This window comes from Struthio camelus, chromosome 16 (assembly GCF_040807025.1).
Source record: "Struthio camelus isolate bStrCam1 chromosome 16, bStrCam1.hap1, whole genome shotgun sequence".
In the NCBI taxonomy this organism is placed as follows: Eukaryota; Metazoa; Chordata; class Aves; order Struthioniformes; family Struthionidae; genus Struthio; species Struthio camelus.
In genome coordinates, this window is record NC_090957.1 from 9,600,225 (window position 1) to 9,626,922 (window position 26,698).

Here is a 26,698-nt window from a genome sequence, read left to right on the forward strand (position 1 = left end):
AACCGTACTTCTTGTGATTTACTGTAAACACCATCTTGCACCATGTCGCAGGATAACAAACATCTGCACCCTGTAACACTCACAGGTACGCAAATGGAGTAGCTTTCAGTAGCCTGGCTAAAACTCTGGAGGATGCCCATAACCATGTGCTGCTGAAGTCCAATGCTCTACACACCAGATCTTTTCCATAGACCATAGTCTGATTTTTCTAGGCACTACTAGCCTCATCTCTCCATGAAGTCTTAGTGGCTTCCAAGTCTTCAGTACGCTAAGGCAGCGAACAGACGCAGCAGTTCACACAGCAGTTTGCGCAGAAGGGCGCCAGAAGGCAAAGAAGGCACCTTCATTTTCCATAGTGGTGTGTCCTTCCCTGGGGCATGGTCATGACAAGCCGCAGAGCACGTTCCCCAGTTCAAGTTGCTGCATCAGTTGTGTCTGAGGCTTCAACCCAGACAGACCCTCAGACAGCCGATGCAGCTCTGCAGGTGTCAGGCTGCAGGGAGTGCCTGGGGCCTCTCCGTGAGGCCTGGGCTGACAGTCAGCTCTCCTGCATGAGGTGTGCTGTGGTTGACCAGTTGCATCACCAGATAAAGGAGTTACGGGAGGAAGTCAGTAGGCTACATAGCATCCGAGAGGATGAGCAGGAAATTGACAGGGTATTCTCGGAGACTGTGCAGCTCCAGCAGTCCCCACCCCCCACTGCAGCGGAGTTGTCGGAGGGCTGTGTACCGTGTGTAAAGGGGCATCATAACGCTGTTGAAGAGGGCTGGAAGCTGGTGACCTCTCGTAGAAGGAGAAAGGCTCTTGCTCCCCCTCAAGATTTGCCTTTGACGAACAAGTTCAGCGCCCTCCAAGCTGAGGAGGAGCTGGGGCATGGCTCCAAGAGAGGCAACTGGCCTGGCAGACCCTGTGCCGTGCAGGAACTCCCGGAAGAAACGGCGAGTGATTGTTGTGGGTGACTCCCTGCTGCAGGGGACAGAGGCACCTATCTGCCGACCTGACCTCTTGTCCAGAGAGGTTTGCTGCCTGCCAGGGGCTCAAAGAAGAGATGTCATGGAAAGACTGCCAAGGCTTGTCCATGCATCAGACTACTACCCTCTGCTGCTCTTCCCTGTGGGCACTAATGATACCAAGGGCAAATTGGAAACCATCAAACGGGACTTCAGAGCTCTGGGCATGGTGGTCAAGGGTCTGGGAGCCCAGGTCGTTTTCTCCTCAGTCCTGCCTGTGAGGGGAAAGGATGGGAGGAGGAATAGACAGATTTTCCAAGTTAAACAACTGGCTGCGCCACTGGTGTTGGCAACAGGGTTTTGGTTTCTACAACCATGGGAGCCTGGTTGAAGATCAACAGCTGATGTGGAGAGATGGAATCCACCTCACCAAGCGGGGCATGCATGTCTTTGCCAACAGATTGGCCAGCCTGGTAAGGAGGGCGTTAACCTAGGAAAGATGGGGGAAGGGGACAGTTAGAGAGAGAGAGTAGTCAGCAAAACACCACTCAAGTCAGGATGCTCCAGTGGGTGCGTGCAGTCGGGGAAGTGTGCATGGGACATGGCTATGGAGGATCCTCTTGCACCCCTCCTGGGAAGCTTATATGCTCGATTGCCTCTCTGAAATGCCTGTACACCAATGCACGCAGCATGGGGAATAAACAGGAAGAGTTAGAGATCTGTGTGCGGTCACAGGGCCATGATCTCATTGCAGAGACATGGTGGGATAGTTCACATGACTGGAATGCTGTCATGGATGGCTATGTGCTTTTTAGGAAAGACAGGCCAGGAGGGCGAAGTGGTGGAGTGGCCCTTTATGTGAGGGAGTAACTAGACTGTATGGAGCTCTGCCTCGGGGTGGATGAAGAGCAAGTCGAGAGCCTGTGGGTAAGGATTAAAGGGTGGGCTAACATGGGTGACACTGTTGTGGGGGTTTACTACAGGCCACCTGATCAGGAAGAAGTAGTTGATGAGGCCTTCTACCGACAGCTGGAAGTAGCCTCACGATCACAGGCCCTGCTTCTCATGGGGGACTTCAACCCCCCGACGTCTGCTGGGAAGAGAGCACAGCTAGACACAAACAGTCCAGGAGGTTCCTGGAGAGCATTGGTGATAACTTTTGACCCAGGTGGTGGAGAAGCCAACGAGGAGAGGTGCGCTGCTAGACCTTGTACTAACAAACAAAGAAGGACTGGTTGGAGATGGGAAGGTTGGGGGCGGCCTTGGCTGCAGTGACCATGAGATGGTGGAGGTCAGGATCGTGCGAGGAGGAAGCAGGGCAATGAGTAGGATCACAACCCTGGACTTCAGGAGAGCAAACTCTGGCCTCTTCAGGGAACTACTTGGGGGAATCTCACGGGGTAGGGCCCTAGAAGGAAGAGGGGTCCAAGAAAGCTGGTTAATATTCAAGCATCACTTCCTCCAGGCTCGAGACGGGTGCATCCCTCTGAGGAAGAAGTCCAGCAAAGCGGGCAGGAGACCTGCACGGATGAGCAGGGAACGCCTGACAAAAACTCCAACACAAGAAGGGAGTGCACAGAATGTGGAAAAGGGGACAGGCCACTTGGGAGGAATACAGGGACGTTGCCAGAGTGTGCAGGGATGCGACAAGGAAGGCTAAGGCCCAGTTGGAATGAAATCTGGCAAGGGATGCCAAGGACAACAAGAAGGGCTTCTTCAAATACATCACTAGCAAAAGGAAGACTAGGGAAAATGTGGGCCCGCTGCTGAATGGGGTGGGTGCCTGGTAACGAAGGATACAGAGAAGGCAGAGTTGCTGCATGTCTTCTTTGCTTCCGTCTTCACTGCTAAGGCCAGCCCTGGGGAATTCCAGGCCCTGGGGACAAGAGAGGAAGTCTGGAGAAAGGAAGGCTCTCCCTTGGTCGAGGAGGATCAGGTTAGAGATCATTTAGGAAAACCGCACATGCACAAATCCACGGGCCTCGATGGGATGCACCCACGAGTGCTGAGGGAGTTGGCGGATGTCATTACTAGGCCACTCTCCATCATCTTGGAAAGGTCCTGGAGGTCAGGAGAGGTGCCTGAGGACTGGAAGAAAGCCAGTGTCACCCCACTCTTCAAAAAGGGCAAGAAGGAGGAGCCAGGGATCTGTCAGCCTCCCCTCCATCCCGGGAAAGCTGATGGAGCAGCTCCTCCTGGAGGTCCTCACTAAGCATCTGGAGGACAAGAAGGTGATCAGGAGTAGGCAGCACGGATTCACCAAAGGGAAATCATGCTTGACCAGTCTGATAGCCTTCTCTGCTGGAATGACTGGCTGGGGAGATGAGGGCAGAGCAGTGGATGCTGTCTACCTGGACTTCAGCAAGGCTTCTGACACTGTCTCCCATCACATCCTCCTAGGGAAGCTCAGGAAGTGTGGGTTGGATGAGTGGACAGTGAGGTGGCTTGAGAACTGGCTGAATGGCCGAGCTCAGAGGGTTGTGATCAGTGGCACAGAGTCTAGTTGGAGGCCTGTAGCTAGCGGTGTCCCCCAGGGGTCAGTCCTGGGTCCAGTGTTGTTCAACTTAATTATCAATGACCTGGATGATGGGACAGAGTGCACCCTCAGCAAGTTTGCTGATGGTCCAAAACTGGGAGGAGTAGCTGACCCACCGGAGGGCTGTGCTGCCATTCAGAGGGACCTGGACAGGCTGCAGACTTGGGTGGAGAAGAACCACATGAAATTCAACAACGGCAAGTGTGGGGGTCCTGTGAGTAGGGAGGAACAACCCCCTGCACCAGTACAGGCTGGGGGTTGAGCTGCTGGAAAGCAGCTCGGCAGAGAAGGGCCTGGGAGTCCTGGTGGACAACAAGTTAAGCATGAGCCAGCAAAGCGCTCTTGTGTCCAAGAAGGCCAACGGTCTCCTGGGATGCATTAGGCAGAGTGTTGCCAAGCAGGTCGAGGGAGGTGATCCTGCCCCTCCCCTCAGCCCTGGTGAGGCCACATCTGGAGTGCTGTGTCCACTTCTGGGCTCCCCAGTACAAGAGAGACATGGCACTACCGGAGAGAGTGCAGCAGAGGGCTACAAAGATGATGAGGGGACTGGAGCATCTCTCCTATGAGGAAAGGCGGAGATTGCTGGGCCTGTTCAGCCTGGAGAAGAGAAGATTCAGAGGCGATCTCATCAATGTGTACAAGTATCTGAAAGGAGGGTGTCAAGAGGATGAGGCCAGACTCTTCTCCGTGGTGCCCAGCGACAGGACAAGAGGCAACGGGCACAAACTGAACCACAGGAAGTTCCATCTAAACCTGAGGAAAAACTTCTTGACTGGGAGGGTGACAGAGCACTGGAAGAGGTTGCCCAGAGAGGTAGTGGAGTCTCCTTCACTGGAGATATTCAAAACCTGCCTGGGCAATATGCTCTAGAGGATCCTGCTTGAGGAGGGAGGTTGGACTAGATGATCTCCAGAGGTCCCTTCCAACCTCAACGATTCTGTGATTCTTTTTCCTGGGTTCTGCAAGCAACTGTCATTTCTCCCACTACATAATTTATAGTTAGGTATTTCTTCCTTTCCAGGTGTGGCCTTCACTTTGTCACTGAACATGACAGGTTCCCCTTATCTCCTAACAACCACAGAGCTCTTCCACAGTGGTGGGCACTGCCTGCTATGACTGTATCTCTCCATTAGTGCTCTGGCCTCACTAGCACAAGACCTTACCACCCTCGAGGTGTACAGCGAGGCACTCTGCATGGCCTCAGCCACATTAGCACTCAGAAATCAGTGGACCAAGACAGCAAAAGCTGCAGCCCCTGCCATCACACCTATCCTCGCTCACAGCACTGTCTTCCCTTAAATTATCATATCAAGTAATAGGTAGCAGTGAGTATGAAAGACTGCTTAAATGAACTGCACAATACTACATGTATGACCTCCTGTGGAGAAGTAACAATCTCCGTGATATCTGGGTGAGAAAGACAACCAAAGCCTATTAACTTCATCCCTCTGCTCGTGCAAACTCAGCATCCTTTCCTGATTTCTTACACCACGTAAGACTTCTACACTTAAGAGCATCAAAAACCTTACCCATAGCTTGGGGCCAAAAATAGTCTGGGTAGGCCTTCACAATGCTAAAATTAACAGTTTGTAGCATTTATGTGGTCAACTGAGGCTGAGATGTCACAAGGAACCTTAGCCAGAGCTTTCCCAAACTACCATCAACCGACTCCCCACTTTTCCCACCTCCATGGTCACTACAGTATGTTTTATAGCACGCTGTATAGCCAGCTGCTTTCTTCGTGGAGCACAGCAATTTGTACTAATTAGAATTATGGACATAGGCATCCAAAGCCTTTTCAATTTTTCATGCAGATTTTTTCATGTTTCACAAGTGTTTCTTTAAGGCAGCCAGGAGCGAAGGAATGTAATACCCAGGAAATACAGTTCTCTCAGCAGTGCATTTATTCTCACTTGGCTAGGAAGGAGAGACCCCAGAGAGGTCTCCCATACTGACCTCCGGAGTCGGGCAGGATTTTTGACTGCTCTGCATGGATTCTGATTTTGAAGAGTTTGACTGAGATTCCATCTTCTTGGCTTGTTTCTGAGAGCTAGCAGCAGCAACTGGGGAGCCAACAGTGGCATCAGGCATCCGCTGTAATATTTCCAGCTCACCGTCTTCATTGTGAATCTTCTTTGTGTCCTGGTGAGCCAGCAACGCAGGGACAACAGTGGAATCTGCAATAAAATAATCTGTTGCTTTTAGGTACAGGGAGAATACAAGACCAGCAGCGAGTACCAAAGTGCCTTTAAAGCAGCTCAAGTCTCTAAAAATGTGATTCATTTAACAGTGCAACAGACTATATACCCTGGGCTCCCTTTGGTCAGAGAAGTGCTGAGTTCTCTTTGATGACTACAAAACAAAGAAAAGGTATTTATGAGAGAGACAGAGAAAGCCAGAGAGAGATCCCAAAAGCTAAATAAACATTTCCATTATTTTCTTTATACCTTTCCATTTACACCAATAACGACATGCTTGTCAAAACACCTGCAGGTAAGACTAGCAATTACCCTTCTCCCAGCGGGGCTGTGGGGTAGAGCTGCACAGAGTGAGAGGAGGCTCAGAAGTCACCAGCGTAGAGGTAAGGAGGTCAATTTTTCCTGTTTGAAGCCGAAACTGTTTGAGTTCCTCGGACAGGAGGCTGAACTGCTCTGTTTGACTGCGGCACTGGTCTTCCAGGTCCTTCACCCGAGCCTGAAGGGAAAGACGCAAGGTGAAGTACAAGCACATATCTAAACCACCAACAGGCCTCCAAACAGCATTTGTCTTTGCTGCCTCTTTTTAGAAACTGAGTGACACTTAGACTCCAGGGACCTAAATGTGTCCCCAGTCCAGGAACAGTGAATTGGAGCTGCCAGCTCCACGCCTATACAATCTCTGAATACTCCAGACTCATCGCCTCTTAGGAGACCAACTATAAACTCAATTAGGAAACCCTGAATCAGGAATATCCCTGAAATGCTGGGTTTGAATATAAACGTCCTATCCAAGCCCTGCACAAGACAGGGTGAGACGTGTCAAAGACAAACAAGCCTTGAAAACAGGAAGATTGAGAAGGCTTTGGGCATTTCTTGAGGCATTGATATAACGTCTCCAAAAGGAATTGCCCTCCCAATGTTCTATCTGCCCTACCATCCAGAGGTTCCAGTAAGCTCCTACAACATCACCCTGGCTTCCCCACAAATGCTTCTGGGCAGGATTCCCTATTCTCCCTTTGGGCCTCAGCTCCTCCAGGCACAAGGAAGGGCAGAGAGCTTCAGTGCCCTGGACCGTGCCACAAAACATGCGTGTGATGCAAGCAGCCTGAACACTTTGCAGCCAGGTCCTACAGGAGTGAACTGCTGCAGGAAAGCACATAGTGAGTACAAGAAAGCTACTTCTCAGCAAAGAGATGTAGAGGAGTCTTGGGGACATCCGGTAGAGAAGGAAATACTCATTCCTACTAGAAGGGAAAAAACGTTTGTTTCAATTTCTTTGTATTCTTCTTCTACCATCTCTAGACCTTCCCCTTCTAAAATATTGCCAAGTCCTGGCGACCCTTTCTGCCATCCCTATACACTGCCATATATTTCGTAGCTGTGGCACGTCCATCCCCAGGAGAAAACTGCTGCTGCTTTTCATCTTCTCAACTCTTGCCACCATACAACAGCTCACTCTTAACTTCCAAGGCAGATTTGCTGTGTAGGACCTGCTCATGCACTTCAGGTAATAATCGAACAAAAACCACTAGTGCTGGACAGGAATTTCTCATCTGATCAGTAGTTCTTCAACAGAGTTCATGCAGAAAATCTAACTCATTTAATTCGGCGTTAGTGCGTCTGGCTGAGGTGCAGCTCTGCCTTGCAGGAGGTGACATTTAAGCACTTCCTGTTCCCTTTTTTCTCTTTGGGTTGAGATCATATCGGGCTTTCTACTCACTCATTTAATCATTTTGTGTAGGTAAGACACATCAAAATAGATTACTCTGAACCGTGCTCTTCAAAATCTTCCATTCTATAAAATGTTTTTGAAATGTCTACTCCTCCTTCTGCCTCAAAAATTAAATCATGTCTTGAAGTATTTTGTGAGACAAAGTCTGTTTCTTAAGCACCTCTAAAACACATCTGACCTGGAGGAAGCTTTCTTTCTTGTCTCAGAGGAACGCAAAATCTTTCTGGCTCACTTCCTACCAACTTCTGAATGTGCATGTGATTTTACTTTATCATATTGCACGTGTTTAAAACATGTCAGTTTATCACTTGTTTCCTACCAACTGACTAGGAGCGCTCCATCTTTAAGGGAAAACTACTGTTTAGGTTATTCACCAATATGAAGTTTGGCAAGAAGAAACAGTCTCTATACTGAAAGAGATTATCAGATGCCAATAACAGCTTCCAGAAATGTCTGCATTCTCCACTTCCTCAGAGCCAGTTCCTTCCATTAGCCACATCACACCGGAAACGGAGAGAAAAAGCACAATCATTCCTTTACCCTCCAGATAGCTGGATCTATCACGCTAGCACTGTGATTTAATACATGTAAAAAACATAACATGAATCTTTGTGCTCTGACAGCATTATCCGTTCCAGAGTGCAAAGAAACCATGAGACCCACTTTTAATTTAGATTTTTTTTGTAACCAATGGCAACAGGTGATATTCTTTTATTTGCCTTTTGTTTTTTAGGATTTCCTCCTCACTGAAGTCATGTTATATAGGATTTCCCTGCAATTATGAGGGCTTAAATTCACTTCAATTAAGATTTTTAACATAAATGCTCCTCCCTAAACATTTTGTCTTAATAAAAAAAAAAAAGAAACCACAGACTATTAGAACATCTGTACTGGATCAAACAGGGCTTCCTCTAGACCAGCACCTCGTCCCTGATCACACCTTGGGACAGAGCCTTTGACAAGGGACAGGTATAGAATGACTGAGGGACCATAGAGGGTTCTCCTATCTTGTGATCTGGAGACCAGAGCCAGCAGATGCATCTGGATGTTGTGTTTAATAGCATCAGAAACCTCCATCCTGTACATTTGTTAATAACAGTTTAAATCCATTTATAGTGGTGGCCAAGCCAATATCCTGGATAATCCAGAGTTTAATTCTGAGATACCTAATTAAATGGTCAGGTGTCTTTTACATCTTGTGTTATTCAAAACAATGCACAAGCATCTCCTAATTGTTTCTGGCACATCACAAACTATATATAGTTCTAGCAGACTACTCTCAGAGATTCACACACAACTAGGCAAGCAGCAAGTTTCCAGGGCAGTGCTAGGAAGCAGGAGGACCAGGAAGGGGAACCTGAGGACATAGTCAGAAACTGCAAGGAACCAGCAAGAACCAAATTTGCAGACATGAGAAAGAAGGGAGACTGCTGAGTCCATGCCTTACCCGCAATGGGGAGAAAGAGGAGTCGCACACCAACTGCAATTGAGTAGCATAGGCTGCTAAGGCCTAAATAGGCTAAAATAGGCTAAAATAGGCTGCAAGAGCAGGGAGCAGAGCATGGTGGTGTGAATTTAACCTTCAATTCAGGAACTTGCTCTTATTTTCCCACCAAGCTAGACCCAATCAACACCAGCACGTTCCTGTCCTCCCAGACACCGTCCTTCTTGGCTGCTCTACCATGTTTCTCCTCACATAGAAGATATTCTCCATCCAGATCTCCCCTGTTACCTTTCTCCGTATCTTCTGCTATACATTTTTGAGATCAGAGAATCATTAGTTTAGAAGGGGAGGCTCTGGAGGTCTGCAGTCCAACCTCCTGCTCAAAGCATGTCTAACTCCAAAATTCAATCAGGTTGGAAAGAACATCCAGAACCGCACATAGATGTGGGTTCTACTTCTATAAGATATGAGCATATCCTAATAATGACCTTGGGCTGTGGCCAATTCCTTTTTTGAGAGTTCTGAGTGCTACATTTACCTTTTTGATCAGGCCTGTGGCTTCTCCTCCACGTGCAAGCCTTTCCACTTTCTGATAGTCAGTGATATCTGTCATTTAATCTCCCAGTTACTCAAAAGATCTTCCCACTGCTCTTTGCAGTCAGATTTGAGGCTGACTGTCAAAAACAATTTTCCATCAGGTGCAAATCCCATAACTTTGACATAAAACCTTACTCCAAATCTTTTGTGAATATCTTGACTAGCACAGCTCCCAGAGTATAACACCTTTATTATTTCATTAGTATTTCAGTGCTTCTGTGAGAACAGTTACTCATAATCTCTGCTTCCTGCCTTCCAGCCAATTACAAAGCCAGCAGGACCTGTCTTTTTCTCCATCACAGTTTCATTTGAAACAATGTTATCATTGCTTTTGGTTTTTGAAAGAAATACTTCAATCTTGGGTTGAAAGTATTTCCCAAAAGACCTTCAAATGTACGTAACATCAGGAGAAGGTGCAGAGTTTGATAAAACCGAAAATCTGGAAAAGCCCAATAAAAGCTCCAAATTTTAATTGACTGAGAATGCAAAGCTTTTAAACAGAAAAGCAGCTGCTCCATCAAACTTGTAGTGGTAGCTTCTTTTATTACATTTATTTTTTGGGATGACACTCTTGCAATCTTTTGCAGAGTACAGTTAAAACAGATACATCAAGCAACTGTCAACTGTTAGGGCAGAGGAGAAACACGTCCTACTTGATAGGATTATATCAGTACCTGCATGCAATCCAAAGTATTCTGTCAGCAAGGAAAAGAGCAAAAAGAGATATAAAACCACATCAGCAGTCACATTAGTGAAAAATCAGCCATCTGCCAAAGATAACATACCCCTCAGTATGAGCAAGATTGTTTTCTCACTGACTTACAGTGTCTACCTTGTTTCATACTGAGATTACCACCCCAAGTCAAGCATCTGCCGGCTAAATCCCACAAATCATATGCATGTACAAGCATGCACCTTTTGAGGGCTTCCAAATTTCAATAAGCTTTCAGCAAATAAGTTTAAGTGCTAAATTTCAAGCCTTCTTTTCCCAGCATATTGCAACCACTCTTAAATACCACAGAACTGACTCTTTCTGCCCAGACCTTGGTCTGAGACCAAGGAGCACTGGGAAGCAAGACACAGCTCAAAAATCGACCTGTGACATGATTTCAAGCAGCTAACAGCCTGCTCAGTCATGCACCCTGCTCCCAGGTCAGGAAAGACAAGCGAAGCTAAGCTGAGCTCTATTTACCATTTTTCCCAACAAAATTCTAAACCGGATCCTTGAAAGTAGGCTGTTGCCTTTTTCATCTGTGACGTATGAAAGGCAGTTTAGACTCTTGTGTCCTCATTTACTTCGGAACCACTACTAAATTCCTTCATCCCAACGTCCACAACTCTCAAGGTCTTCTTTCTAAGCTGGGTCAGTCAGTCTATATATGGCATTTCTTCACAGAGAAGCCACCCATACCTTTACTCACCCCCTGACATCCTAACTATAGGATCACAGAATAATGGATGCTGGAAAGCATCTCTAGAGATGTCTAGCCCAACCACTCTGCTCAAAACAGGGCCAGCTAGAGCAGGTTTGCTCAGAGCTTTGCCCAGCTGGGCTTTGAATATCTCCAAGGATGGAGACTACACTTACAACAATCATGTGGCTGAACTCTTCCAACAGGGAAATGCATCACACCCCATTCATCCTTGAGATGATATCAAAAAAGCAATGCAAACGCATTTAAAATGAGAACACTTAGTGTAGACGTCCCAAAATTCCTAGGTCTAGCCTACACTGATGCCCTGGAATGGTTACAATTACACTTAAGTCTTTTAAATGACTGGCACCCCACATTAAACTAGTTTTTAATGACAACTTTTCTTTCCTCTGTTCTCCTCGTGTCATTGACTCATAAAGCATCTCGGTCCCAGCAACACGGAAACAAGAACATTTAACTGAGGAGGCCCTCATGGAACAGCACAACCAGCCTCTCAAGCATAGAAGTACTGTCCTCTTCTTCTTCTACACTGGTAGCTGTCTAGTTGAAACCAAGGAGGCTGCTCCAATCCTGCAATGAATTCAGGAAACACTTGCCAAGTATCAAACCTCCCTTCCCTTAAACGTTACTAAGAAGCCAGCTAAATGACAACTGACATTAGAAAAGCAGTCATACCAGCCCAGCTCCTGTCTTTGCAGCCAAAAGCAGCTGCCCAGGAAAGAACTTGGGAACAGACAATACATAATGTCACTGCCCCAGGATATTCTCCCAGCCTGCAACAGTTTCAATCCCACCTAGTAGGAGCCTGGCACCCTGGGGATCTCAGTCCAGATAGATACAGGTCAGGCCCACTCAAAGCAGATGCTGTTTGCAGCCACGGAGTAATCTCCTCAATCAAGGACACTTACCATCTTGCTCTAGTGTTGTTGCAGAGTCTCCTGGGCTCCTAACAACCACAGAGCTCTTGAAAAGTGGTGGACACAGGCAATTCAGTCTGCCATCCGTGACTGTATGTCACTGTTACGTACAGCGCCTTGGCCTCATTTACATGTGATCTCATTGTCCTCCAAACGTACAACGAGTCACCCTGCTTAGCCTACAGTGTTTTTGCACTCAGGAAAAACCTCATCAGTGGGCTGAGAGAGCAGAAGGTGCCCCCTGTGCTGTTACCCCTAAGCCCACCCATAGCACTGGCTTCCCCTTATCATATCAAGTTCCAGGGCTTGGTGCTTTCCTTCTACAGCTCCAGGAATTCACAGTCAAGGTTTTCTCCAAAGCCATCTTGATATACACTGAGAGAGTGCAAATCAAAAGTAAGATGGTGCTCATCATGTCTCCCAGCCTGCATTGTTAGGTTGTCTGCCGCCATGGCAAAGCCCATTCTTTACAGATGTGAGAGAACGCATGCAGCTGGTCCCAGACTAGCAAATAGCACAAAAGAGCTGCCTCAGACCTCTTTACTTGTTATGTTGAAGCAAAGGCCACATTTCTCCTTTCTTCATTAATAAATAGCATAGAGCACATATACAGAAAAGAAACATCAAATCACATGGACACAAGTATTCTTCCTCCCTGCAGATGATCCTGGAAAAGGCAGCAGGCATATCAGAGGTTAGTTACTTATATGCATCCTTGAAAGAGGTATTGGGCACAGCCTAAAGTACCCTAATTCAAGGACTGAACAGGCTGGAGTTGAACCTCTGAAAACTTTAACCCCAGTGACTACTCTGCCAGCACAACAGATACTTGTGCACAGCAGCACTATCTTGTGACAGACCTTACACTTTACAGCATCCTGAGCAAGAATCAATAAAATCCAGGGCATCAACAAAACTGACATTAAGAACAGAGGATATCAAATCTGCAGCCCCTTATCTGTCTTGTTTTCTTTTGTCTTACCTCTAGAAGCTGTACTGCTCCTTCATGTTCCCTTTTTGCCTCTGCCTGGGCCTAAGAAGAAATAAGGAACAGAGTAAATAAGAAAGCAGCCTGTCTAAGCTCACTTCTACTACTACTATCATCACTTTGACAGACCCCATTATAGATTTAAAATGCTGGACAGACTGAAGGCATCTCTGATCTATGGACAAAGAGCAGTGAGAGATCAGAATTGTCATCACGAGAAAAGCCCCTCACTTTGCCCAGGTAACAGAGTTCCCCTAGACAAAGACATGCCTCCCTGGGTTACTTTATCCAGTAAACTCACACATACCTCCTCCCTACACCGCCCCTCCAAGGAGACATGGTGCAGGAGTCCCATCTCTTTCCAGGGATTCAGAGAGTAAAATGTCCATTTCTCACACGCTGCATACCTGCTGCAACCGCCTGACTTCCTCTTGTTTCTCCTTCAGGACTAGCAGCGCTTCCTTGTGCTCAACTTCCAGCTGCTGCCTTCGCTCAGCCACATCTCTCATGTGCTGCAGAACAATTCACAGACAGTTTAAGGGCAACGTTACTGAAACGTTGTCCTGTGCTCTCTCGCAGGCCACAGAATCAAAACATGGCCTGTACTTCACATCACCATTAAACAGAGGAGAAAGTAAGAAATTCCAACCACAAACCACAGCAACACAGTCAAATAGAATGCTTCAGTCAGTGATGGCCACCTTATTACCCCTCCCACCCAAACCCCTGCAGCGGCCTTTCTCCAGCATGTCTGCCCACCTTGGAAGGCCATGTCCCAGGGTCCCAGCACAAAAGAATCCCCAAGGGAAGCACAGATGCAAAAATTGGACAAGAAGAGCAAAGAGACAATCCTGTGCCATCCAAAACAGCACTAAGTGTCAAAACAGTCCTTCCAACCATAGGGGTCCTACTGACCTTCAGCACCTGCTCTAGATTCTCCAGCTTGATTTGGAGTCCTTGATTCGTCTGAATCACAGAATCCCGTTCCTTCGTAACCAAAACAACCTGCAACTTCAGGTCAGCATTCTCAGATTCAACCTGGAAAGAAAGGCTTGCCAATTAGCACAAGTAGCCATAGTCGTTATATAAATAATACAGGACCATTTATTTTCACGTCTCAATAGGCTGTTTTGCAGATCTGATTCCTAGTTGTGATGATACCAAAAACACCAATCTCCTCTCCCTTTGGCTTTCATTCAAAACAAATGTTCATGTATTTGTATCTGTCCTTAATGTGATGAATACTTATTTGCACGTACAGAACAGTGCAAGTATCCTTTGTCCCAAGACCTGAAGCCTTTGGGTTTTCCACCTGGCAAGGGCAGTTCTGAACTGCACTTGAGTGGTTTTCTTCCCTGCCCTCTCAGCTCTGCCCCGTCATTAGCCAACACCCCCCTTTTGGGGGATTACAGTAAAATGCCAGAAGTGACTATGAGCACTTTCAAAACGTGTCACTTGCTCCATGACAGGTCCTGTTCTACCAGTGCCTCGACCAGTGTGCGTTGCTCCCCACCCACTGTCTGTCTTTGGTTAGGAACTCATTAACAAGTTATTTTAGGTAGGCAAACCAAGTATGAACTCAAGTAAGGGCAAAACAACTCACGCGAGTCTATGGAAATGCTATAATAAACACAGAGCAGTTCATTGTTCTGCTCGCAGATATCAGTTGGTAGCCAGGACACACAAGTACACAGATAGGCACCCAACAGTTACTAAACTGGCAGCCTAGAAACCTAGTATGCTAGTAAGTTCTTTTCAGCCAAGTTTTACAGAAACTAATGCTCCATCTGACAAACACAAATACTGCTTTTTACCTGTCCTGCCCATCCAGCCTTCTCATTTAGCTGTGAGTTCTCTTCAACCAGTCGTGCATTTTCACTTTGTATCTCCTGCAGCTGGATCTCCTGTCCAGAAAAACCAGGTGTTACTCCACCAAGGTGCTTGATTAACCCCCCTACCACCTTCTCCTGTCGATTGTCAAACAGGCAGCTCCACTGCTCCTGCTGCCTGATGATGCACGACGCTGATGCGATGCTGCTTGAGGGGTGGAAGGCATAAGCATGCAGCACTGCTCAAACAGATACCAGTCCTGTACCATGTGATCTCTTAAGTTTCTTTTTCCATTTATGTAGCCCTAAAGCCCAGAATGAAAAAGATATTTCCTTGTCTAACTCACAGCTCTACTGCCACATCATTTAAATGCTGCTGTCTGGAACTATCCCCCATCTCCACCTACAATTTGCCAAGTTTCACTGTTGATTCAAGATCAGAGTCTTCTTGGCAAATTTCAGTTAAGGAAGAAAAATTATTTGGAATAGTAAAGCTAAAAAGAGTTCTAGACTGCAAATTCAATAATAAGAGTTTTAAATGGCTGGGTCTAATTCAAAAAATCAGGATTTAGTCTGGAGCCAATAAGGCAATGTGAGCTAGCTACATCATGCTACCTTAGATAATACTGTCTCTGAGCAGGCAGGAGACTATGGACATATGGAGAGACTTTGCCAGGTCTAGTCCATCTGTAGAGGGTTTGTACAGCATGCTTTGCAGACCATTACAGAAATTTAAGTTTCACAATCACAAACAACGCCAAATAGACACACACACACACACACTCTCCCCCACCCCAACATTTTACACATATCAAATATTTCCTGGATATCCCAAGAACTAATTCCCTATGCCGGCAGAGTCTCGCTCCTAGTAGTTTAAGGTGAGTTCGTCCCTTCTTGATCTTGAAAAGCTACTGTCCAACAACTCTACATCCAATGACATATTTATTCCTTAAGGACCCGAAAACAATCCAGACCTATAACAGTGCCTCTATAGCCCAGAGTCCTACTCCTGACAGTGGCCAACAGAGGATGCCTAGTCAGGAGTGAAAGAGGAAGCCAAGAAGGCAATGATACTTCCCCAGCGTTCAACACTGTAGCTCAGGGACTTCCAGCTCATGGGAAACCCCCAAGAAGCTCAGTGAGTTCCAAGGAGTTTTTTATGCTAAAATAGAGAAGGGCACTCAGATTTGACCCTACCCATGTAAATCAGCTTCTAGCAAAGACATTATTCCAAATAGACTCAACAAAGAAGAGGTCCTGTACACTGTATTCCTAACAGGATACTTTTCTTCCTATTCCTGTAACATATTTCATTAGGAGTGCAGGCAGGAAGCACAACGCACTTCAGCTTCACTCTTAATATGATCCAGGTCTGGCAGACTACTGTGACAGACAAGGCGCATCCTATCCAGCTGCTTAATATGTGCACTCTCTTTCCCTACAATCAGAAGGTGAGCAATCAGTCAGCTCTACTGAAACGCGTCATCAAGGAAACCTACCACAAGAATGCAGATGCCTTGTGCAGACCATAAAGGCACAACTAAGCCTTGGAGATGGCTACTCTGAGAAGTGGCCTGCAGCTCACATAGGACAGCACAGATCTCTCCTCAGCATTACAAACATTATAAAAATGAACAGAATAACTTCTCCCAAAGCATATTCTTAGAAGACAAACATAAAAATGATGTCTTTTTCTGGTAGCTGACCTGTTCCGCCTCCTAAGGTGATCATGAGAGCAACAGCTTTCTGATACAAGTGAACCAGATCAAATGCTAACATACAAGACCCTGGACTGAAACCACGCACATGAACCACAGAATCGTTTAGGTTGGAAGGGACCTCTGGAGATCATCTCGTCCAGCCTCCCTGCTCAAGCAGGGTCACCTAGAGCATTGTTGCCCAGGATCACATCCAGACGGGTTTTGAATATCTCCAGGGAAGGAGACTCCACTACCTCTCTGGGCAACCTCTTCCAATGCTCTGTCACCCTCCCAGTCAAGAAGTTTTTCCTCAGGTTTAGATGGAACTTCCTGTGGTTCAGTTTGTGCCCGTTGCCTCTTGTCCTGTCGCTGGGCACCACGGAGAATAACGAACACTTCCATTAGAAAGAAAAAGCCTGACTGCAAGCTGCTGCAGCAACCAAACATCTAACCAAGGTACTGATCACAGAAGCAAAGATTTTTCCAAGTGGCTTGGATTCAGTGGCAACAAATGTGACTGTGCAACCCATGGTCAAAAAAAAAAAAAAAAAAATCATCATACAAGTAGCACTGGAGAAGAGCCCACTAGTTTTGGCAGCCAGACTGCAGGTCCCTTCTCTCAGTTTTTCACCATGACACAGCAAAAAATCCCTGGAAGAGAGAGCCATAATCTGACCTGGATCACGGTATACAGGTGCACATAAGCATCTGACTGAAATCTCTATAGCAAGGAAACTAGCCAAAGGGTCAGAGAAATAAATAGTTTTAGACTGCTCCTGAAGAGTAAGACAAAGCAAGGGCACTCCTCTGGCATCTTGAAACCGTGGCAAATGCTATGAATTGCAAATTGACAGTGTAGAGAGACACTAGCAAGTTGAGACACAAAGGTCCAAGAATAAACAATTAGATTGTGTTCCACCTTCTCCAATGCAATACGGATAACGTAATTAGTGGGCAAGGACAGACTGCTTGGCTCTGACGGCTGTGGACTTCTCAACCCCAGGACTACATTAACTCTTAGGCAGATTCTAGATTGGAAAAAAAAATTAATTCAAGCTCTTTCCAACACATAATATCATGTGAAAGGCAGCATTGTACCAAAAGTAGAGGAAGAATCAGCACAGTATCAAAGGATAAAACTGCTTTTGCAAAAATATGGGAATTGAAAGAAGCAGGTAAGGTGTACAGGAAGCACTGCTGGGAGTGCAGAGAGTGGCCTAAAGCCAAAGCAGGATGACTGTTGGAAATGAAACATTCATCAGTATGAACCATATCAGACACTAGGCAATGAGGCTCAGCTATGCCTTATGGGTATTTAGACCTGACCTGACCTCAGCTTTGAGCAAAATGTAAAACATCTAATCAAAGAGTAAGCACCCTTGGGTGAAACCATACTTTGTGACAGTCACTAATACTTTCATGTTCCTTTTGGACAATACTCTTAGCAAAATACAAACACAACGGAAAAATCCAAGTCCCATGATATGCCCTGCAAAACCTTCACGAAATTAAAGGGAGGCAGGATTTCATCCAACAAATAAGAAGCAAAAGGAAATGGTTCTCATGGGAGACTTCAACCACCCTGACATCTGTTGGCAAGACAGCACAGCTAGGCACAGTCAAAGATTTTCCTGCAGAGGATTGATGACAATTTCTTGACCCAGGTGGTGGAGAAGCCAACGAGGAGAGGTGCGCTGCTAGACCTTGTACTAACAAACAAAGAAGGACTGGTTGGAGATGGGAAGGTTGGGGGCGGCCTTGGCTGCAGTGACCATGAGATGGTGGAGGTCAGGATCGTGCGAGGAGGAAGCAGGGCAATGAGTAGGATCACAACCCTGGACTTCAGGAGAGCAAACTCTGGCCTCTTCAGGGACCTACCTGGAGGAATCTCATGGGGTAGGGCCCTAGAAGGAAGAGGGGTCCAAGAAAGCTGGTTAATATTCAAGCATCACTTCCTCCAGGCTCGAGACGGGTGCATCCCTCTGAGTAAGAAGTCCAGCAAAGCGGGCAGGAGACCTGCACGGATGAGCAGGGAACGCCTGACAAAAACTCCAACACAAGAAGGGAGTGCACAGAATGTGGAAAAGGGGACAGGCCACTTGGGAGGAATACAGGGACGTTGCCAGAGTGTGCAGGGATGCGACAAGGAAGGCTAAGGCCCAGTTGGAATGAAATCTGGCAAGGGATGCCAAGGACAACAAGAAGGCCTTCTTCAAATACATCACTAGCAAAAGGAAGACTAGGGAAAATGTGGGCCCGCTGCTGAATGGGGTGGGTGCCTGGTAACGAAGGATACAGAGAAGGCAGAGTTGCTGCATGTCTTCTTTGCTTCCGTCTTCACTGCTAAGGCCAGCCCTGGGGAATTCCAGGCCCTGGGGACAAGAGAGGAAGTCTGGAGAAAGGAAGGCTCTCCCTTGGTCGAGGAGGATCAGGTTAGAGATCATTTAGGAAAACCGCACATGCACAAATCCACGGGCCTCGATGGGATGCACCCACGAGTGCTGAGGGAGCTGGCGGATGTCATTACTAGGCCACTCTCCATCATCTTGGAAAGGTCCTGGAGGTCAGGAGAGGTGCCTGAGGACTGGAAGAAAGCCAGTGTCACGCCAGTCTTCCAAAAGGGCAAGAAGGAGGAGCCAGGGATCTGTCAGCCTCCCCTCCATCCCGGGAAAGCTGATGGAACAGCTCCTCCTGGAGGTCCTCACTAAGCATCTGGAGGACAAGAAGGTGATCAGGAGTAGGCAGCACGGATTCACCAAAGGGAAATCATGCTTGACCAGTCTGATAGCCTTCTCTGCTGGAATGACTGGCTGGGGAGATGAGGGCAGAGCAGTGGATGCTGTCTACCTGGACTTCAGCAAGGCTTCTGACACTGTCTCCCATCACATCCTCCTAGGGAAGCTCAGGAAGTGTGGGTTGGATGAGTGGACAGTGAGGTGGATTGAGAACTGGCTGGATGGCCGAGCTCAGAGGGTTGTGATCAGTGGCACAGAGTCTAGTTGGAGGCCTGTAGCTAGCGGTGTCCCCCAGGGGTCAGTCCTGGGTCCAGTGTTGTTCAACTTAATTATCAATGACCTGGATGAAAGGACAGAGTGCACCCTCAGCAAGTTTGCTGATGGTCCAAAACTGGGAGGAGTGGCTGACCCACCGGAGGGCTGTGCTGCCATTCAGAGGGACCTGGACAGGCTGCAGACTTGGGTGGAGAAGAACCACATGAAATTCAACAACGGCAAGTGTGGGGGTCCTGTGAGTAGGGAGGAACAACCCCCTGCACCAGTACAGGCTGGGGGTTGAGCTGCTGGAAAGCAGCTCGGCAGAGAAGGGCCTGGGAGTCCTGGTGGACAACAAGTTAAGCATGAGCCAGCAAAGCGCTCTTGTGGCCAAGAAGGCCAACGGTCTCCTGGGATGCATTAGGCAGAGTGTTGCCAGCAGGTCGAGGGAGGTGATCCTGCCCCTCTATTCAGCCCTGGTGAGGCCACATCTGGAGTGCTGTGTCCACTTCTGGGCTCCCCAGTACAAGAGAGACATGGCACTACTGGAGAGAGTCCAGCGGAGGGCTACAAAGATGATGAGGGGACTGGAGCACCTCTCCTAGGAAGAAAGACTGCAAGAGCTGGGCCTGTTCAGCCTGGAGAAGAGAAGACTGAGAGGCGATCTCATCAATGTGTACAAGTATCTGAAGGGGGAGTGTCAAGAGGATGGGGCCAGCCTCTTCTCCGTGGTGCCCAGTGACAGGACAAGAGGCAACGGGCACAAACTGAAACACAGGAAGTTCCATCTAAACCTGAGGAAAAACTTCTTGACTGGGAGGGTGACAGAGCACTGGAAGAGGTTGCCCAGAGAGGTAGTGGAGTCTCCTTCCCTGGAGATATTCAAAACCCGTCTGGATGTGATCCTGGGCAACATGCTCTAGGTGACCCTGCTTGAGCAGGGAGGTTGGACTAGATGATCTCCAGAGGTCCCTTCCAACCTAAACGATTCTGTGATTCTGTGACCATAGGTGTCTGTAACTACCATCTCAAGATGTAGAAATCCTAAAATACTTCTCTGGAGTGCATGTGAAAATGGTAAATACCTCTCCAAACTAGTAAAAGCCATGGAGTTTCATTCAGTGATGAAACTCGCAGCCAGCTGAAAGACTAAATGAACAATTCCAGCTTCCAAGGCTGGAGCCGAAAATTTGTGACACTGCTGAAACGAAGAGAAAGACAAGTGATCACTGAGATAAACAGAAGGATATCCAAGAGGAGAATGCAACCGTCTAACTTTTCTACCATTATGCTCAGAGCAGAAGGGAACAAGAGAACTTACCAGTTCCTTGCATCTTTTATGCTTTTTCCTCACTTCATGCTCAAGGTTTTCACATTTTTTGCGCTTTTTCTTGAGTTCAAATTCCTGCACAAAAGAAGTACATATATATCAGCAAGCCCACGTTCTTACAACACGTGAGATTTCTAAAAAGGCAGTAAAACCAAAAACCTTTCAAGTCAAACGGCTATTTTTATGGCCCTTTCCTCTCTCCTTCAACCCTTTCAATGTTTGGAAATAGTTCTGTTTCCTATTTGCACAGATTGTTCCTATTTGCATCATGGATGAAGGACAGGATGTGGGGGGAAAAAAGACAGAGCTGTGCAAAATATTCAGCTTGAAACATTAGCTGCGCTAGATCAAGTCTTATTCTAATCCACTAACTGACTGCAGACATCCTCTGGTTATGTACCTTTATCTACATGTACTTGCTACTGTTCTTGGCTCCTCACATAGATATGAACTGCTGAACCTCAGTATGAATTGTTCTCATTTACCAGAATAATTCATAAGGGACATATTCCTCACAAAACATCTGTCCCCGATTAGTCATATCTAATCCACGTTCATATAAGACTAAATCCAACACAGCACAGAGTCTACCGGTATGTTTCCCTCTCATTTTGTTCTGAAGTATTCCACTGTCAGGGCATGCAAGATTCAGCAAAATACATGGAATATCCTCCACGCACAGCATGCTCCACAGCAATATCTCCCATGCAGAGAAGGCCCGTGCTTTGCCCTCTAATTTTCCAAGTTGTGCCTAGTCCGGTGTTCCCACTTCCACAGAACACTCACCCCTAGAAATACTTCAGTCCCCAAAACCGCTGCTTGGATTCCACAGGTTAAAAACGCAAGAAGAAGTATTGCGCTCCTTCATCTGAAAACAGACTAGTTTCATTCCGAAAGGAAAAGGCCTATACTGACAGTCCCCTCTTGAACCCACAGATAGGGCCACAACTCACCAGCTGCTCTATCTGTTGGCTACTCTCTTGGTCTGTTATTGCATTTTTGGGAGGGAAATTTTCATGTTCTTCAGAGGTAGGTCCCAAAGGTAGCACACCTGGCTCCACCTGAAAAGGAAGAGAGATCCCAGTGAGCTCAGAGACAACCACAACAACAGGACATGCTGCGCATGCCAAGGGAGAAGAGGCTTTATTGACAGCACAGCCTGGGTGAGCAAAATTCCACATGAAAACCCCGATCTTCTCTGAACAGCACCATTACACATGGAAAAAGGTGGATGACATGCCAGGGACTACCCAACCAGCTGAAGAGAGACCTGCGCTGGGCATCTCCAGGTATCCAGAGCCAATTGATCCAGCCTGACTGAACCCATAGTGCAATAGTTGACTCTAGGAAGCTCTCAAGCCTTAGCTCCCATTCATGCCTCATCTAAGGTTTGAATGAAAGGCACCAGCAACACCTTTCGTGGCCCTCTCCAAAGCAATAAAAACAATGTGAAAAACATCAGAAGAGAGAGCAGGACCCTCACAAACAGCAGAAAGTGGCAGAGAGGTTTTCAGTGAAGATATCAGAATCGAAAGGCAGGGAAAAGCAGACAAGAAATACCAAGAAATGGAGAATCTCATCTCAGCAGCTTGTGTAGAACTGAAATGAACAGTGTACATGCTGTGTCTCTTATGTGTGCCATCACTAAATTAGTTGAAGGGAGAAACTAGGCAAATCCTTTATGGAAACTTACCCCTCTCACACCTCTCTCCACTGTCACAATGTACATTCAGACTCACTCATAAAAAAGAATAGCCAATTACAAAAGTACTCAAGAACCACTTCAGAAGTGGAGATCTACTTTAAAAATTGAGGAAAAACATCTCTTTTTTTTATTCAGGTACATGGCCTGGTGACATAAAGTTTCACATGAGATTATTTAAAACAATTCATGAATTTCTATACAATCCTCTCCTATTCGTTACACAAGTATTTAACAAAAAGGCCTTTTAATTTGGGCTACAAACAAAATACACCCTTAATCATCTGAATTTTCATTGTCAATTGATATATTTGAAATGGCATTCTCTGCCTAGATAACTCCTTAACAGCAGGGTAAGGGCCTGAAGTGAATGGAAGAAAGAGGGCTTTGATGTTTTATTTTAAATGTTAGTTTTAAAGTTATTTTTGATAAATAGATCTTAGGGTCAGGAGATCTTTAGTATCATCAAAGCCAACTTGTAGAATGAACAAGCTCGAGGAGCTTATGACCCTATCTAATGCTATGACCTTTAGTTGATCTCTCATTAGAGGTGGAATCTCTCATTTCACTTTGAACCTCTACAGTACTGAGATATCCACGCTAGTCAATCTGAACTCCCTTTGCAGTCAGTCATTGGGACAATATCTAATCTACATCGAAGCTAGTCTACATCTGAATTCATGACTCCACTGCAGAAAGCCAAAAAAACAAAAGAGATTACAGCCAAGCCCAGGTAGACCAGGTTATCAAGGTTTTCAGATTCTCTGCTAAAGAGCTGGTGCTTGAAATGTGAAAATCTTGAAACCACCATCCTGCAGTGAGCTTCAGTGATGTTAAACCACCCATGAAACCAGGTCAGCATGGGACTCTGGCAATCCAAGAACCAAGCAGGGGCTGGAAATTTTAAGATTCTCCACCCAAGCCACACACTCGCTGAGCCCTAGCCCTTGCAAGCTCTCAGACAAAGGGAAAACGAGATTTTTGCCAGTGGAACTAGCCCATGGGACTAAGGCATCTAACAAGAACCTTGGTCTCACTTGGTGCCAGAAAGGTTTCAGGCGGAATATTTAACTCTGGAAAACCCATACGTAAATGTTTCTGAGATGATCTCTTTTTTTTTTTTTTCCCTAAACCATCTGGCACATAGTAAGTTTCATATCTGTATCTCTCTCAAACTGAAAATGTTGCATTTTAGTCAGCTGTAACAAAACAAGGTCCCAAGGAACGCTACTTGATGCCAGTTAGACTTAGATACACCCTCTGCGCCAGTAACTATGCTTAACAATTCAAAGTCATGCTCTCCTGCAAACAGCTATGCAAATCTGCGTGTTTGTGTTCACTTCCCAGTAAAAAGCTAAACAAAATTATTAAATACGTAATTACAGACAACTTTATGATTGCACAGTGAAAAAACTGCAAAATTAAATTAGCCCACATGGACTTAATTTTCCTTCAAGAAGAGAGGCATAGCCCCCAGCCACATGCTCATGTATTGTTACTTTTCTGCAGAACCCAGGCTCATCACTTCAACAGACAAATGGTAAATGAGGCTGGCACACATCATGAATAGAGCTGTGATCTGGAGCTGTGCCACCTCTCTCACAGCAGGGACTGGAAGATGCTCAGTGAATGCGCCAGGTGCAAGGAATGTGTTCAACAATACAGTTGAAAATGACTGTACAACAGCTGCTTCCTACCCCGAGCACTATCCACGGCGTGGACTATCATGGCAAAGACCCTGCAGAGAGATCAGGATGGGACTGTACAATTGAGGACCATGTCCAGGTTGTACCAGCTAAGGTCAAACATATAACAGACATGTAAGTACCTGTGTTCTGACAAATATGTGGAAAGTTTAAAGCATGTAACAAAATAAATTAAAAATGTTATAGGCTTTCTAAAAAGCTCTGTCTTTGGCACCCAGGAAGCACTCATCTCAATCCTGACCCAAGAGGAAGCAAGTAGAGCATGCCTCCTTGCCCCTCACTCTTTCAAAAAACTTGGAAGGCAGCTGAGGAGGTGGCAGGGAGGAAAACACACGCTGTCAAAGGGCCAGACTCATGAGGAAGACGCTTAACTGGGAATACGCATCCCCAGTTGTGCCAGAGGCTTCTGGAAAAATCAATGCACAGCCTGGTGCCTTCATGTTCTGGCTGTTAAAGAGATGGTGATCCCAGCCCTACATACTTTTGAGAGCATACATTTGTTAACATGCTGAACCAGCTCACCGCATTTTTGTCAATGGCAGAATCTCCTCGAGCATTTTCCACCTAACCGTGGCCCATTCCTTCAGCCGTGTCAGGGCAACTCTGTGTAACCTCATGAGGAACAGGCAGTGGGGACTGCCTGTTGTTTAAGCCAGCACTGCCACCGAAAGAAAACCCTGCTAAACTATGATTTGTAGCCACAGAAACAACCATCATCCAAGAACCCCTAAAAAAAAAAGGAGGAAAATCAGAGGAGGAACACAGAACAGAGATTTTCCAAGGAGACTGAGAGGAAAAGCTTATTCTTTAAACTCCGAGGGAGAGAGACTACTTCTTTGAAAGGGGATCTACTACCCTGACACACCAAGCTGGGGATGGAGAAAAATCTTTTTTTTTTTTTTTTTTTTAAAACGTGTAGTAACTGTGTGGTTATTGCCCCAAGAGCTAACTTCATCCTCAGCGTGACACCATGTGCACCCAGACAAACACAGTCCATGTAGACTGGGGCGTTCTGTGTCACAGGGTTCAGCTAAGAGACTGGCGACAGCCTCCTTGCTCCCCATTCACTACTGCTATCAGACTTAGTTTTGTTGATGTTTTCCAGCCAGAAAATTTTTGACAATGAGGACAGACTCTCCTGTCTGGAGCAGGAGAAATACCACAGTGCATGTTCTTGTCTGACAGAATCTGCAGAGCCAGTTGAAAATCTAGGTATAAAAGGGCCATTCAACAATGATGAGGACAGTGTAGAAAAACTAGAAGAAGTCTGTGCATCTCTCTTCATTACAGAGGAATTTGGGGAGTGCGGGGTCACAGCAGAAGTCTTAAACTATGAAGAATACAGCTGAGGCTCTGTCTCAGAAGGATATATCTGTAGAAGCACTGTGGAAGCCAACAAAATAAACAGTAACAAATGACCAAGATTAGACAATGTTCACCCAAGAGCTTAAAAACCCTTCTGGCATGAACTAACTTCAATATAACTGAATCATAACCTGCAGTGTGTAACTTCTTACTTAACACTGCCTTAATACAAAATGACTGGAAGGTGGCAAATGACAAAACTGACTTCACCCCCAGTGAAGATCTGGGGAAACACAGACCTGTACATGTGACACCTGTTCTGCGCAAATCGATAGAAATTTTAACACAGATTAACCAGACACTTAAAAGAAAAATATATATATTTGGAAAAAAAAATACAGACTTCGAAATCTATTGGAGAGTTTCTAAAGTGTCAACAGGTAAACGGGTGAGGAAGATCAAATAGGTACAGTTGGCTTGGGTGCTCTAAAGGCATTCAGCTATGGCCCTCTGAAAAGCCATTAGAGGCCCTAAACTACCATGAATAAGAAAGAAGAATCTCTCATGGACACGTATCTAGTAAAAATGAGAAGACTAGAGAAGAGGCAGCAGGTCCTATGCTCTCCAAGCGCTGATGTAGAAAAGAGACAAAGGGTGAGGAAGACCTCATGACACTCAGCGATAACAAAATGCTATTAGACATATGATGTTTCAATAGAACTCAATGCTTAGACAAAAGGCAAAGAGATCTATTAGGAAAGGAAAAGAAAACTGCACTATGCCACTACATAAATCAATGACACACCAGCATCTGAGATACTGAGTGCAGTGCTGCCTCCCTCAACTCAAAAACGACAGAGAAACTGTACAAAGGAGACAAAGGTCATGAAAGCACAGACTGACTGCCACCCACAGAATAATGAAAGAGGCTAAAACTCTACAGTATAGAAAAAGAAAAAAAGGCTGAAGGACAGGACAGAGATCTGTCAAATCGTGAGTGGCCTTGGAAAGGTGAACAAGGAATGAATATTGATTGTATCATCCACAAGAACCAGGGAGCAGTAAATGAAAGGAGATGGTCGGAATTTAGAGCAAAGGAAAGCAGGCACTTCTCACACAGGCTAAAGATGCGAAATTTTGCAACAGGATATTGCGGGTACTGAAAACTTGTAGGGGATTGGAAAGAAACTGGGTAAACCCACAGGAGAAATATCCATCGAGAGAGAGCCTGCCGACCCCGTGGCACCACCCCGGCTCAGGAAGCCGCAGGCCCAGGGACACCCAGCGCCGGGGGCTGCGGGGGCCTGGCCCCCCTTCAGCCTCACCGGCAGCCGC

At 46.3% G+C, this 26,698-nt stretch overlaps 1 protein-coding gene across 10 annotated transcripts in view; it reads right to left on the reverse strand.

Moving 5' to 3' along the window:
* Window positions 1-26,698, reverse strand: part of TSPOAP1 (TSPO associated protein 1) — an 84,686-nt gene that overhangs the window by 33,480 nt on the left and 24,508 nt on the right. For 9 of the 10 annotated variants that reach the window (XR_011134777.1, XM_068909373.1, XM_068909374.1 and 6 more), the window contains 8 exons: window positions 21,604-21,711; window positions 20,642-20,725; window positions 14,613-14,702; window positions 13,714-13,836; window positions 13,206-13,310; window positions 12,793-12,843; window positions 5,997-6,180; window positions 5,443-5,663 (listed from right to left, as the gene is read on the reverse strand). Coding sequence is in view for 9 of the 10 variants with exons in the window: in XM_068909373.1 (XP_068765474.1) it covers window positions 5,443-5,663; window positions 5,997-6,180; window positions 12,793-12,843; window positions 13,206-13,310; window positions 13,714-13,836; window positions 14,613-14,702; window positions 20,642-20,725; window positions 21,604-21,711 (966 nt within the window). In the remaining variant the exon portion in view is untranslated. Of the gene's footprint in view, window positions 1-5,442; window positions 5,664-5,996; window positions 6,181-12,792; window positions 12,844-13,205; window positions 13,311-13,713; window positions 13,837-14,612; window positions 14,703-20,641; window positions 20,726-21,603; window positions 21,712-24,580; window positions 24,600-26,698 lie in introns of those variants that run through there. The other variant, XM_068909381.1, reaches the window with a different exon arrangement.